The sequence below is a fragment of the Plectropomus leopardus genome, chromosome 15 (assembly GCF_026936395.1).
Source record: "Plectropomus leopardus strain MGB_pleo_1.0 chromosome 15, ASM2693639v1, whole genome shotgun sequence".
Classification (NCBI taxonomy): Eukaryota; Metazoa; Chordata; class Actinopteri; order Perciformes; family Serranidae; genus Plectropomus; species Plectropomus leopardus.
The window spans coordinates 23,543,890-23,559,448 of NC_142190.1; the positions used below are offsets into that span (position 1 = coordinate 23,543,890).

At 39.9% G+C, this 15,559-nt stretch overlaps 2 protein-coding genes across 5 annotated transcripts in view; one reads left to right on the plus strand and one right to left on the minus strand.

The window, feature by feature from the left end:
- Positions 1 to 3,134, minus strand: part of nrg2a (neuregulin 2a) — a 95,143-nt gene extending 92,009 nt beyond the window's left edge. For 3 of the 4 annotated variants that reach the window (XM_088088548.1, XM_088088546.1, XM_088088547.1), the window contains exon 1: positions 481 to 1,877. In XM_088088548.1, the coding sequence (XP_087944674.1) occupies positions 481 to 889 (409 nt within the window). In that variant the 5' untranslated portion in view covers positions 890 to 1,877. Of the gene's footprint in view, positions 1 to 480; positions 1,878 to 3,007 lie in introns of those variants that run through there. The other variant, XM_088088549.1, reaches the window with a different exon arrangement.
- A 26-nt stretch (positions 3,135 to 3,160) lies between these two features.
- On the plus strand, positions 3,161 to 12,269 carry puraa (purine-rich element binding protein Aa). The gene is made up of 2 exons (XM_042499405.2): positions 3,161 to 3,304; positions 8,231 to 12,269. The coding sequence occupies exon 2, from the start codon at positions 8,311 to 8,313 to the stop codon at positions 9,166 to 9,168; it is 858 nt and encodes a 285-aa protein (XP_042355339.1). The 5' UTR covers positions 3,161 to 3,304; positions 8,231 to 8,310; the 3' UTR covers positions 9,169 to 12,269.
- Positions 12,270 to 15,559: the final 3,290 nt, after the last annotated feature.

Sequence of the window (15,559 nt, forward strand, 5' to 3'; positions counted from 1 at the left end):
ATGCATGTGCTGGATGCTCACATAAGAAGCTGCTACTATTTGTAAAAAACAGAAATCTGCATATGATGCCTGTGAAGCAAAAACGGTGCATTCAAAGGTGGCTAAAATGTTTAAAGTATAATGCGGGTTTGCAGGATGCAGATAGTTCGATACACACAAACTGCAATTCCTCACAAGCAACAGTGCGAGGCGCATGTCTGATGCAGTTCAGGGGAGAGAATGGGAGAGAGAAAGAGAGAAAGAGAGTTTGATTGATCATGTGGGCTATGGGAGCCTGCGAGAGTTGTCGAAAATTGCTGCATAGACGCCCCTTAGGCACCTATCTGGTACCCACTGACTCCAAACCATGATGTGGCCGTAATAACCACAATTCACCAGAGTGCCTGTTACCAAAGCGCCCCTAAGCCAGTGGGGGCTGTTAACAGACCGTTCATTCTTCCGGGTTGGACTTCACCGGTAATCCACAATACATTAACTTACCGCAGTCCTCACATAAGATCTTCCCAACATCCTTTTTTAGGCTCTTCACACTCGTGTCCCGAGGCGCAAACGATGCCTTGAAAACCAAGGGCTCGTCAGTGGGGTCCATGAAAAAAATGTACTTGTGGTTCTTCTTCACTTTGGTGCACGGAGCCTCGGATCCAAATTCCCCCACGGTGACGAGCTGTTCTCGCTCCAGACCCCCGCTGTTTAGGGGCCAAACATCCAGCACTTTGACATTCACACGGTACGGCTCCGCGGAGACGTTCACAGGCGTAGACTGCACCTTGCCCTCGATCACCACGGCGGATTTGTAAACCTGGTCCTGCAGGGAATTCAAACTCGGGGAGTAGCAGGCGAATGAGACCCCGATGACCAGCATGGATAAATGTACTGAATCAAGCCTCATGCCGCCTGCTTTGGCTCGGTGGTCGCTGGTCGCGTTGCGGCAGGGCTCTCTCGGCTGCGGGGCGATGGCGATGGAGCTGGGTTGAATGAAGAGACAGCAAGTAGGCTCCAGTAGCACGGCAGCGCGGCAGACCTTGCATAAGTGTCCATGCCATCGGGATCCGCTGCTTTTTCCGAGTGATTTTCAATGGGTAAACAGCAGCTTTGAAACGGGGGGACCGCGGGATGATGCTGGGTTTCAGATCCAGTCACTGCTTTCTGCTAATAATAAGGCATTGTAGACAGGCTAAGCAAGGAATCGGCGGATTCTCCCCTCCAGAAGATGCCCCCTATGCTGCCATAGTAGCCTTAACTGCAAGACGACGCCACTCTTATCTTTGCCCAAAAATTGCAGTGGTGGGGTACCGCTATGATGGTTTTCTGTATCATCTGCAGCGGAGGGAAAAGACGCAAAATGCTGCAGTGAACCACAAGTTTGGTAGTCCGCTCGCAAAACATAAGCCACGTTTCATTCCAAAAAATAAAACAATATTTCTGGTCGGCAGCTATAACGCTAATACGGCGCCTTCCACCGTGGCTCTCTCTCCGCCTCCCCCACTAGCCACAGACGGAGAGAAAATAATGCCGATTGCCAAGGGGCTCCGTCAACAAAAACGCAGGATTGGAGCACTGAGATACAGGCAACCGATGGACCAAAGGGTCGATCTCCTCTCTCCCAAAACCCAGTTACTGTACGTCAATCACTCCATGGTGTTTTATCAGCGGTGATCTCACGCTTTAATGAAACAAACGGAATCCTAAATCCATGACTGTCCCTCCTCAAAATCGCATCTTACTGTAGCCAAGGCATCCTCCTCCTCCTCCTCAAAAAAAAAAGAAAAGAAAAGAAATAGGTTCACGTTGAGAAATGCAGCCGCATATAGTCCGGTGGGCCTAGAAAAATCATATGGCTGCGATGACTAAGGCTGCGAAAGCGTTACAGATTCTTCAACAGTCTGTTTTGAATGAGTTTTGCGTCTCATCCCATTAAGTCATGCCCTGCATTCAGGTCACATTCGCTGCTCTGCCTCTAAAAAAACTGATGTTGAAGCACCGCATTAAATCCATACAGCTGAAACAGCCGCAACATCGGGATCTAAAGCAGGGAAAAATACATTTTAATCACTTTAGAGGGCAAAAATTAAATAAAAGTATGCTTATTTGTGTTTTTAATGTTATAATTGAACGTGTTCCCATGATCTATAGCTCTGAGGCAGCGCTTGAACACAAGATAAGACTGATCGAAGAATTATAATTTAACATATTAGTAACACGTTTAATTGTAATAAATAGCAATGTTTAGGTGAAGTTATGAGCGTAATGGTTTGGTTTAGCCCAAATGCCAAATAGAATGCGGATACAGGATGTTGTACTGACAATATTCACAAAGAGCGACATCTGCTGACCACAGTCTATTTATGAGCTATTTGACACACTTGCTGTAAATGCTGCTGTAAATCAAACCGTAAAAAGGTATTTAATTAGGAAAAGCGGGGAAACAAATGTGAATTATGTTTGATAAAATATGCTCAGTGCGGACTGAAAAAAAATCACATGACCCATAAAGTTTAAGGCAGCATATGTTTAAAAGTCAAAGCTCACGAGTCCCAGAATAAACAAATGTTTATAAATGTGTAAAATACACCCACATGTAAAGCTACATCTACGTAGGCTTTAATTTACGCACATGTCCTGCAGACACAGGTCTGGCTGCTATCCGTGGTGCTGAAATCCTGCAGGGCCCGTAAATTAGATCTATGGAGCACTGATGTAAGACATGAGAATGCAATTATTTATTGTTGTGTGAGCTGGAGCCATCTTGCATTAAAAAAATAACTGCCTCTGTGCTTGTTTAAAAAAAATCAGTTGTACACAATCACGGATTTGGAAACAGTGTTTGTGCACTCACTACCTGAAAGATTCACCCATGCAGTGAGGGACACAAACGGCATAATATCGACCCCAAAACTGTCCAAGGTGTTGACAGTGATGCGCACTCACTTCTTTAGAAACTGCCCTCCATTACAGTTGCAAAAACTGTTGCCCTACCTGTTACCATCAGAAGGCAACGCTGCAATACCTCAAAAGCACCAAGGGGAGGCGCGCGTCCTCCAAGTTCCCACAGTGCGTGTTGACATCAGAGGTGAGGCGTGCGGCGTTCAACTTGTGCGTGTGTCGCTCTCCGTGCCACGACTCGCCGTTTCTTGTCCATCTTGTGAAGCAGGCAGCAGCAGCAGCAGCAGCAGCAGCCCGCTGTGTTGTCATACAGGCCTCCGCTCCGAGCGCATCCACATGTGTCTTTTGCCTTGTCTGGTCTCCTGCAGCTCGCTGTCGAGGTTTTAAAGCGCTCCGCCTGCAGACCGAGCGGTGGAGGAAGGTAGGTTACGGGATCTCGCTTGGTTGGAATGAAGCTTTATTGACATGTCATCCGGATTGTTGACTGTCCTGCAGCGTTTTAAGTGTCATAAGGTGCAGCCAAGCATGTGTCATTGCTTCGCAGTTTACAGAATCATTATATACAGCATACGACCGCGCGTCTGAAATAATAATGGAGCTGCGTTTGGAGCAGCGCCACTGCATTCCGGTGTAGAGATGTAGGGCAAAACTTTGTGAGGCTGCCTTTTACAAACTGCGACGACACCTTTTTGAGGCTGAAAACTGCGTTGGACGTGGCCTACTGACATCCGAGCACCACTAATTTAATGATTCATATTCATTATTTAAAAAATTGGTCTGATATTCATTGATGGTAGGTTAATGAACTTGACAAATAGTTTCGGGCCTGTCGAAGCAGCTGAAAAAACACGGCACAGAAACAGGGTCTATATGACATATTAGGTAAGTAAATGAGACAAATGTAACATGCGGCATGGTGAGGTTTTACATTCGAGAGTTGGGTGAAATTCTATATTGGGATTAATTTTATAGGAAATTGAGGCCCCGACATGAAAGGAAGCATGAATTGTATGCAGAGTACATAGGATATTTAGGCCTGTATCGAATAACAAAACAAAAAGACCTCGCCTGATTTTCACTATAAGTCATTACTTACCTATTTTGCATGCATCCAGACACGTGTTTATCACATACCTGATTGAGGGGAAAAAAGAAAGAGCGCATCACAAAAGAGTGTCATAATAACACGAGCTGAGGATTTTCTTTTCCAATAAAATATACATTATTTAATTTAAAGAAAGAGTAGTTTGGACAAGGTAAGTTGACAATGTTGAGATGAGGATAAACCACTAAACGGCTATTGCATGCAGAAGTTTCAGCATATATAGCATCTTCAGGCCGACATCAAACTGAAAACAGAATGATCAATTGTAGCCTAAATAAATTGCCCTCTTTATTATTATTATTCATTAAATTTCAATTCCTTTTTGCTTACCTGAATGTTGTTTTTCTTATTCAGATCACTAATAATCACGCACTTTTTTTTCTTCCATAAACATTTGAATTTTGTGAGGCAGGACGGGATGATTGCTGTGGGACTGATCAGGAGGCCGGGCGACCTTTGCAGGGCAAATCTGAATGATTTAATATAATAAATCTAAACGTAGATAACGGCTGAAGAAGAGGTTAAAGAGGAGAAAATCAGATAAACTGCGAAAGCCTTTTTAGGCCGGCAGGCTCACGCCGCCTCACTTGAAGGTAGAACTGAGCAGAGTTGGGTTTCTGTTTTAGCCCAAACGTTATTTTGGATTTCTTTTTTTTTTTTTAAATAAATGAACGGCAGTTATTTCTTCGCATGTTTATTACAGCATTTTAAACCGAGTAGTTTTATATCATAGCTTATATCTTTAAAAAAATATATTCAAACACTTTAATTAATACAATATATTTAGGCCCACTTTGTGTTTTATGGCTTTGGACTAATAATTACGAGCATAAAATTTGAATCTTTGATTCGCATTTGCCTTTCTTCAGCATTCCGACTCAGTATCACAATCTAGGCCTACTCCTACATTTAAAATTACTTTATATTGTAGGCTCATTGACTTAAGAATTTTATCAGTGTTGCACTCAATTAAAACTGGAAACCTGTATAAAATATATATAAAAGATTATTCTGTATTTTAAACATATTTATTATGTTATAGTATTTATATATAGCATACAAAGCAAGATTTTACATATAAGTCCTTAGCAATATGAATGCCTTTATATTCGACTGTGACAATGATCAAGAATTCTAAACATATCTTTTATAGTAGAAATAAAATGACTTCTATAAATATAAACTGATTTTAAGTGTTTCAGTTTCTGGGTTCAACTTCCTCTTTTTTTATGTTTGAACTCAACCCAGGCCTTCAGGCAGCCTGTAAGACGCCTACTCTAAGGAAATGTCAATGTGTACTATTTATTCTTAACAAACAGCCTATGTCAATAAACTGGATTTATTTTATTCTTTAAAGAGGATTTTTTTTATATGCATGTTAAAACAGCGAGATTACAAAACCTGAAAAAAATATCACATTATAGAATTGGCTCACCAAACATATCATTAATCGACTTGTTTCAAGCTGAATAAAACGATGAGGATGTATGTTTGGCTTTTCAAGGTGAATATTTGTGAAGAACATAACGAATTTTGTCTGAAAGAGTTATAATCGAGCGTCTTTTTTTTTTTTTTTTTTTAAACTATGGCGCAGACAGACGTCTCTAACTAGGTCGACCCGAGGAGAGAAGCGTGCGTGCTTTACAAAAACTTTAAAATTCTGCATATACAGGAAAGTCATAAAGCTGTTTCACAATTTTTGAAAAAAATCAACTTGAAACTGTCATATATTAATGTAGACATTTAAGCGGTGTCTCTGTTGAATAATTTAATTTGGCTCGAATGACTTAAATGATTACCCTATCGCATGTAAACGCCAGGTTGAATTATAACAAGAAACAAAAAGTCTTGTAAGTTAATTCATTGCCGGTTTAATGACTCAAATTAAACTCTGGTGTCATTCTTTAAGACATTTTTTAAATAGAGCAATAAGCTTATTTATAATTTTCTTATAGCCTATTTGCCAGGAATGGCAAAGTTTTTTTAGAAAATAAAAACGCTCATAAATTTATACAGTACAGTGAAATAGCACAAACGAATTAAGTCATCTTTTCTTGAAAGGCCTAGCCAATATGTAGCATATAGATGAATCAGGCGAACTGTCTGCGCAATAAATTTGTTTCCAGGTGGTCAAGAAGGAAGACTAATTGGAGAAAATATCGACAGCATGGGAATCTAATATTCACGTGACCAAACACAGGTAGGCCTAAATGTTGTGTGCAGGCTATTTAAATGTGTTAAAAAATAATTTATCTATTTTCATTTTGATTTGGAGTAGATATAAATGCAAAACTAAGATGATGTTGAATTTGAAAAAAAAAAAAATCAGACAAGAAATAGTTCAGTTATATGTGTTCGCTTGCAGTTACCTTGTAAATGAACAACAATTAGACTACAGCATCTTCTATAAGATGGTCTAGCCTATGAATGTGTAAACCTACATTTATACATGCACGTTTTGGTCTTTTCATACAACTCCAGTCCATGCTGCAACCTGCACGCGTTTAAATATTCACAATAAAAGCACTGCTAATTTGGAGTGTTATTTACAGGTCTATAGAGCACGAATTATACTTTATGATGTGCTGCTGTCGGGAAAAAAAACTATTATGATACAATAAACACCCTCTAAAGTCAAACGCGAGCATGCAGTCAGTTTGCCTGATAAAAAATAAAGCGGGGCCTGTTAGCAGCAGCCACTCCTCTGCAACACAACGGCAGACCTGAGTGAGGACACACGGAGAACAGTCTCCTGATTGTAAGATGTGGACTGAAGTCATAAATCAGATCCATTTAAATAACTTGGCTTTATGGTCGCCCCAAGGCCAAAGATTAGAAATAATGCTCTCATTCCATCTCTGCTTCTCGCAGCGCGCTCGTGCGCTACAGGCACGAGATGCTGCATGTTTAGGCCCAGATGGTATCACGGGGCGGAAGTATTTTCTTAGAACATACTGAGCATAGGGACTAGGTTGTTTTAAGTTTTTGGGGTTTTTTTTTGGCCTTTTGATGCAGCCTTCAAAGAAAATTTTAATTTACTTAAAACTGATCACATATAGATCACTAAAGGAATAAGCTGCCAGGTTTTCCCGGTCCTCTTTCTAAGTTCAATGTGTATATTTAAAACGCTAAATCTCTAAAAAAAAAAAAAAAAAAAGACTCGCTTTGCTATCATTGTTACAAAGAGTTAGATGAGCTGAGCTCTGCATCCCTAAATATTACCTACGGACATCTCTTTGAGCTGAATCTTTAGTAAAGTTTGGAAATGAATTGAATTGAATTATCCGAAAAACCCTTAACAAGAGTTACACGACCCTTTTCCCGACATGTTTCGGCAATTACTGCACTTCAGTGCCATGCCAGGAAAGAAAATTTTAATTTCAGTTGTAAGAGAGCAAATCCTAATGAAGGCTAACGTTTGAAAACGATTAGGCTATTAAATTCACAGTTTATACAGTTTTGAAATGAAAAAAAAGACAAAATGTGGTCTGTCATTTTTTAAAAATGTTATTTAGGACTACTACCTCAACGTTGGTAAAGGTTAAGATGGACTTATCAGAATTTATTATGCATCCCGAGGTTGTACAGGTGATGGGCAAATATTAGATTCACTCATGGTTTTTACTCTTATTGTTATAGGCTTAAATTAGGCCTACTAGCCTTCAAATAATGACTTTAAATATTTATAAATATATTTAATATGGTGATGAGGCCTAATTAATTTGCTAAGGGCACGGGTAATTAAGTATTTAGACTTTAGGGGCTTGACTGTCATGACAGCATTCTCTAATGAGATGAGAAATCAGTGAGTTTGGCCCTATTTTATATCCGTACAGAAACTCTTAAAAGAAGCTATATATATATATATATATTATGTATGTGGATACCACAGCTAATTTATCGTTTGTAAAATCAGTAGCACATTCAACATGTGCAGAAACATTTGTAATGTAACCAGTGTTACTTTGGAAGAAAAGTATGTTCTCCTCTTACTTTAAGCCAGAGGGCAAGTTAGGGTTTTTCCAGGTAGCCTAGCATCACAACACGGTCATTTCCAGAGGCTGTTTCGACGTAGTGAAACTTAACCAGACTGCGGGTAATGAGCTGCTTCCGGACACATGTTGGTTTCGTTTCCAAAAAAGTGTTGACGGCTCATGACATTACACCTTGCCGAAGAACAGGCAGCGTCCTCTCTCTGCATTAACATCTCCTCCCTTCGCCTTTTTATACCTCCCTGTGTAGATCTCGCGAGAGCTCCGGCGGTGGCTGTGGCTGGCCGTGGCTTTGCAGCAGACAGAGGGAGAAGGCAGGCAGGCAGCATCATGGCGGACAGAGACAGTGGTAGTGAGCAGGGAGGAGCAGCCACGGGCCCAGGCTTCGGCTCCATGCACTTAGCGGCAGGAGGGGCGGGCTCGGCTTCCGGGCTCCAGCATGAGACGCAGGAGCTGGCGTCGAAGCGGGTTGACATCCAAAACAAACGCTTCTATTTGGACGTAAAGCAGAACGCGAAAGGCCGCTTCTTAAAGATAGCAGAAGTCGGGGCCGGTGGAAACAAGAGCCGCCTCACTCTCTCCATGTCCGTGGCAGTCGAGTTCCGAGACTACTTGGGGGACTTCATCGAACATTATGCCCAGCTGGGTCCGAGCAACCCGGGGCTGGTACAAGACGAGCCCCGGCGGGCACTCAAAAGCGAGTTCTTGGTTCGAGAGAATCGGAAATACTATATGGATCTGAAAGAGAACCAGAGGGGACGGTTTCTGAGGATCCGACAGACCGTTAACCGGGGGCCCGGTTTGGGATCCACGCAAGGCCAGACGATTGCTCTGCCTGCCCAGGGACTTATTGAGTTTCGTGACGCTTTGGCTAAACTTATTGACGATTACGGTGTAGAGGACGAACCTGCAGAGTTGCCCGAGGGGTCATCATTGACTGTGGACAACAAACGTTTTTTCTTCGACGTCGGATCCAATAAGTATGGTGTGTTCATGAGGGTAAGCGAGGTGAAGCCAACGTACCGCAACTCAATTACGGTGCCCTACAAAGTGTGGTCCAAATTTGGGAATACTTTCTCTAAATATGCCGAGGACATGAAGAAGATCCAGGAAAAACAGCGGGAGAAAAGGGCATGCGAGCTGCAGCAACAAGAGGAGATGCAGGCGGACGATGGAGACGAGGATTGATAGATAGCAAAACAAAAAACATGCAAGAGTAATGAAAATAACAAGAGAAATATAATTAAAAACTCTACTGTATAAAGAAAGAAATCTAAAGATTTAACTGTATCGGTTTAACTCCAAGGGAGCATCACCCACAATATAAGAAACCTCCACAACCTGACAGTTATGACATGTTGTCACTCATCGCTGGATGTTACCCCACTTATCCACCATTAATACAGTAACAGGCTGCTAAACAAAGTAATAACATTATATTTGAACATTGTTTCCTACTTGACAAACAATATGAACTGAGTGTTTATTTCCCTTATTAACAGAAAACTTTTGTACCAGTTAAAGCTATTGTAAAAAAAAAAAGAAAAAAAAAAGTCTGCAATGTTCAGATGGAATTATTGCAGAGAGGAAAACCCGTTTCCTTTTCATGTGAGCTAATGACTTCAGCACAAATCAGATATTTTAATTTTTAAACCAAAATTCAAAAACTTTGTAAAAGGTTGTCACATGTACTTGCCATCCTATTTACCTTTACCTGTGAGTAAAGATGTGTTTACACATAAATCATATGAGGGCTAGGCCTGCTTTGGAAACTGGTTAGATGTCATGCAGTACAAAAGGAACATATAGGTATTTTCATCAAATGAAATAAGTGCTCTATTTGTCGTGCAATATGCATTGCATATAAAAAAAAATAATTAAATATATTGAACTGGTCAATGGATCTTGACATGATGACGTTTGCCAGAGGCATTCAAAGAAATATTAATATTGTAATTTTGTTTCAGTTGAAATTGTTGCCATGCAGATGGATATATTATAGACTACCTTTGTGTCTCGTTGTTAATGCAATGTGTTCATTTTAAAGGTACTAAATGTGTAATCGATAGAGGAAATGCAGTGACAACATGTAGCAAATGGCCTGAATTGCAGATTACTTAACGAGACAAACACCCCTCACATACTGTGCTGATTGGCTGAGCGGTCTGGAAAAAAAAGAGGTAAAATTCAGCAGAGCATTATTGGTTCGTACATCTGAAACATTTTGTGATCTTGTTCAGTCATAAAAATGGTGCCAAGGAGTGCTGTTGCTGCATGTTAATCTGCACTATGATAGATTTCGTTGGTCTCCCAAAATATTGGCTCAAGGACCCTTCCATATGTATCTTTATCTGCCTGTAGTGTACGAATCTCAAGTTCGAGTACAGAGTGATTTCCACCCAAAGGCTTGGTGTAGTTGTAGTGGAAGTTGTTTCAAAGGGCCATCGTAAAAGGAGCGACCTTGCGAACAGTAATCAAAATATCACCACCGCACTATGAGGAGGGCCGCCGAGGAGCACGCCTGGGATAAGCCGAGGTGAAGCGGGTTCACTTCACCTGCTGGTGAACCTTCAGTAGTGTCTCAATGGATTTGCTCATCCCTACAAGTTTAAGATCTGTCGGTGTGAAGTTCAGTGGGGCTACTTTGGACACTTACTTATAGCTCCTCTTTAGATTTGTGAGCCCAAATATCTACCCGGGGGTGATGAGATTCTGTTTTGGTCTAATTGTAAATATTTGGGCTGCCACACGGAAAACAACTGGTTCTAAACCAGTTCAGTCGCATCTCATAGATGTGTGATAGCAGTTTTATAAACTCTGTCAGTAAGCTCCAGAGAAACTGGCAACAATCAGATCATGTCAGATTTACCTCAGCATTGAATTAAATGATTGCTCCCATGTTTAGATTGACTGGAAACCAGCAAACTAGACTGTCCTTGACCACCTATTTTTGGAGCCTCTGGTATAGCCTAAATGATACCTGATTGGGAGCATCCTCTTCAGCATATAAACAACCTGGTGCCTTACACACTCCGCATGCTTACACGCTGGCCTGGTGCTTTGGATCGCAGTTTGGCTTCTTTTTTGTTATTGTTTCCTCTCTCTTTCTTCCATTTTTGTGTCTCAGCCCCCTTGTGTGCTAGCGCACGACTCGTGGTGCTAAAAGGGTTTGTTATAAACTCTTAAAGAAAAATTTGGAAGCAGAATTCTTAACTTTTTTCTGCTACCTTCCTTCTTCCCTAACTTCATTGCCATCCCCATTCCCCAGCCATCCAGGTATCGGCCTACATGTAAACATGGAAGGGGGTGGTCACCTAGATGCAAGATGATGCAGAAGAGTTGGCTCTTCACTAGCCAAGCGCATTAGCGTGGAGAGCAGGGGCTGATTGGGAACATCAGTAGTAGCCGGAAATGGTAAAAAAAAAAATTGTTGTTGGCATGCCCCTTTTGAAATGCTCGTTCTATGGCTTGGGTAGTTATGTGTAAGTTGTAAGTCGCTCAATTAATGGGGAGCAGCAAGCATGTCTTGTTTTGTTTTTTATGTTTTATGTAGTTTTACCTTTTCAGCGTTATTCCACATTATTTGTAATTCTGGAATGTTTTCGCCCACAAAAAATATATCTATTTTTTCTGTGCAACATTTCATCACTGTGTGCAATATCGTATGTGCCAATGGTGGCAATATATGTATATCAATTAAATATATGATTACTATTTGAAAGCATGTGGCTGAATTCCATGTTTATTTCTGATGAAGGAGTTGTATGCCTTTATTTGCACTCTAAGCTCCATTCTGGAGAAAAGTATAGTAAACCAAGGTCTTAGCAGCCTGTTGGGTCAAGCAGTTCACATAAGTACTTTAACTTGAAACCGAACAATGTCACTGCAAGTATGCCTGTCTTTAAGAAAAGGGTAAACTTGGCTTCTGGATTGTTGAAGGTAGACATAAACACACAATGGAGTTTTTGTGAGAAGGAAAAAAAAGAAGAGTGAAATCTCCATTTTAGCTTTAAGCTAAGAAAAGGTGCTTCAGTCCAATCCTCATTAAGATGTATGGTGAACTGTCTTCAGTGGTTGTTGTGTGTAGCACTTTGCTTTCCCAGGTTAATGAAATGCCTGACCAATACTTGTTTAAAATGATCTCAACAAAGAATGTCGTTCTCTTCTTCTTTTTTTTTTTTAAAGAGGGTATTTGATTTGCTCATTTGGTTTTGATGCATTAAATATAATTTATGTACATTTGACAAATTTCAAAAATAAATTTAATTTACCCAATGAGGGAAAATCTACATTCAAAATGTATTTGTTTTTTATGTGTCTTTATGTTTATTTCCTGTTGAGGGGGGAAAAAAATACTTCCAAATATGTCTATAATTCACTGATGAAAAGTTTGTTTCATTTTTATGTAGTGTTGTCCGCAATGTCTGACTCCACATTGACAATGATACTAATTACTGAAGCTTAATTTTACAGCCTTTAAAATGCAAAGTTTGCAATCATGTCTTCTAAGAGATTTCTACATTAGTACTGTATGTATAATACTAGGCTGTAAAATAAAGCATTACTTTGTTATCTAATCATCTCGACTATGCTATTTGTGATCACCCATATGCAACAATTGCTCTTCTATTGGCTTTACTGATTATATACTGCTAAAAAACTGAGAGATTATTGATCACAACCTAAGAGAACCTGCATATCATTTACGATTTGTGTGTGTTTACAACCATTTTTTGCTGATATAAGTTTTGCCATACTGCTGCAGTGATTAACACAAGAAAGACAGGTCACAAAGTTTTCATAAATGTTAACAGCTTTTTAAAATTGAGTTTGTTTTCTAGTCACAAGTTTGGTTTCTGGCGTAATAGTAATAAAACGGTGCAATGTAGAAGATGTTGATAAATAATATAAAAAAAGAATATGAGTCAGATCATCAGCCACCTCAGTGCTGTTTCTGTCACTAGAAACATGGCTGTTACCATGATATGGTGAGATGTTGCCTGGAACATCAGTGTTGGAAGGATATTTATGACTTCAAACAGTCCTGTACTTACTCCCCAAACATCTAACAGAAGGAACAGCATAACAAAATTGTTGATATAAGGATGAGTTAAGCTCATATCTCCCACTATCAAAAACACTGTCTCCAGAGAGGTCAGAGTGCAGGCTCTGGACATGCTCAAAGGCGTTTCTGCAGGACATTTACTATATGTCTGCGCTTTGTTGTAAAGTCAATGGTCGCTCAGCATCTTAGCCCCCCTGCTGGCCGGGAGGAAGGGTGAAAAACCAAAGGGGATGTGCTAAATTGAGATGGACTCCAGCCCAGATGACTCTGAGTTTGTGCTACATCCAAGAACCAACATGGAGAGTTGGTTTAGGTCAGTTCGGCTTTGGAAGCACAAGTGCAACACATCAGAACTGGTGATTAACTGTACTCAGTCAAACCAAGACAATCTTTATGAGAGCACAATGTATTTTAATGACGAAAGGCTATTAAAAAATCCTCTTACTTTCAATTATGAGTTTGTCTGTCATGCTACTTAGAAGCACAATGGCAATAACCGCTTGCAGTAGTGGTGCCAAGGAGGACCGATATAACAGGTTTAGTCTGGCTACCGCATTGTAAGCTGAGGAAGAACAACTTGATCAAATTCATATTTCATTGCAACTGCGACGTGATCATCATCAACAGAGCACTCCCTGACAGCACTGAACTATGAATGGCATACTACAATGTAAAACAGCCTGCCACTTTATAACTTGTGTGCACGAGCGTCTGCGTGCGCGTTTATTTGTACTGTGGGGTTCCAGAGCTTTTCAACATATGTTTGTAAATGCTGTCTTCGCTTTAACTTATTTGTTTTTGTAATGTAGTGCTACAGTGCTGAAGCAGTAGTGGCTTTGGTGGTGACGTAATTCATAGCAGGCTTCTCCTGTTTTGCCACTAGAGGTTGCTCTTTACCTATAAATGACAGGCTCAGAAACAGAGAGGAGAGGAAGGAAAAGAAATCTGCCTTTGGCTTCAGTATGGTCGAATTAACAACAGACGAATGCATCAAGGCCATGGATGGATTACTGTCACAGGTTCAGGGGTCGAAAGTGTCAGGGGGCCCCCTGGCCTTCATCTATAAAATGTCACTCAAATAACCGATCAGAAAGAGACTGAAAATGACCACAAAGACACATAAAAGACCACAAAAAGAGGCAAATTGATGAAAAAGAACTTCAAAAATGGTATAAAAAAAAAAAAAACGCTAGGAGATACAAAATGACCAAAAACAACTCACAATATTACCTCGAAAAAACTCAAAATCACAAGAAAGCTGAGCGACAACAACAATAAAGAAAGAGGCAAAACCATCAAAACGTCTGTGTCATGCTCCTCTGTAGGAGAGGTGGTGGCACTTTTTGTATATCCATCAAGGAGCCCATTGTCTCATAATTTGCCCACGAACAAGGAATATGTATGCGTACACCGAATATATAATTAAGGCCACTATTTATGTTTTACTGTTTTTAGCCTAAAATAAAAATCACTGCACAAAATGTTGTGCAGATTTCTTAAGTATAAAATCATCATTAAAAGCATGTTGACATGGCAAAGCGCAGGTGCAGTATGAGTAATAATGTGCCAGACGTCAACTTCTCTCATTAATTTTTATATAATGTGATATCTAAACTATAATTAACATAAAGGTCCAGTGTGTAGGATTAAGGGGCATCTTTTGGAAGAAACTGTGTGTAATATTCATTACTAGTTTAAAATCACTTGAAAATGAGAATTTCTGTGACGTTTTGTTACTTTAGAATGAACCGTATATATCTACGTACAAAGTGTGTTCTCTTCCATGGGGTCGGCTGTTTCTACCGTAGCTCAGTATGGACTAATCAAACACTGGCTCTAGATAAGGCCATTCGCATATTAGCATTTTTGCTTTTTCACGTTGGCCACCGAAGTTTTCCTACATTCTTGGAGAAATTTTAGTTCTGCAACCTCACCGCTAGATGCCACTAAATCCCACACACTGAACCTCATAACCCTTAGAAAGCACAGAAAATTGTCTCATGTCAAAAGCATAGGAAGAAGGCAATGAGCAACTTAGAAAGGAATGTGATACGTTCCAAAAAACTAAAAATCAGAAAAAAAGGGAAAGCAAAGACAAACAAGGAAAGGACCCCAAAATGTGCTTTAAAAGAATAGTTACATCAATTTCAATACAATTAGAATTTTAAAACATACTTTTTTCAGATATATAATTTTTCAAATTTACTATTTTTTTTACAATTAGATGAAATGTTTGTGGCAATTAATTAATCAACTTAAAACATTTTTCTAGACATTTTCCATGCCTAATTTTAGATGTAATTTTTGTTTTATTTAAAAATGTCTCGCAATTTGCGAGACATTTCTTGCAAACCATTTTGCACAGGGGTCCAAAGGTTTGAATACTTGTGAAAGGTGTCTGAATGCAGCACAAGAAAAGTGACGTTAATCCAGATTACATGGAGATAAATACAGTACATGTAAAAAAAAAAAAAAAAGGGAAATTAAAGAAACAAATGTAGGTCATGTTTGCTT

Coding starts and splice junctions, on each gene's coding strand:
- puraa (XM_042499405.2), top strand. CDS start 8,311: ATGGCGGACAGAGACAGTGGTAGTGAGCAGGGAGGAGCAGCCACGGGC.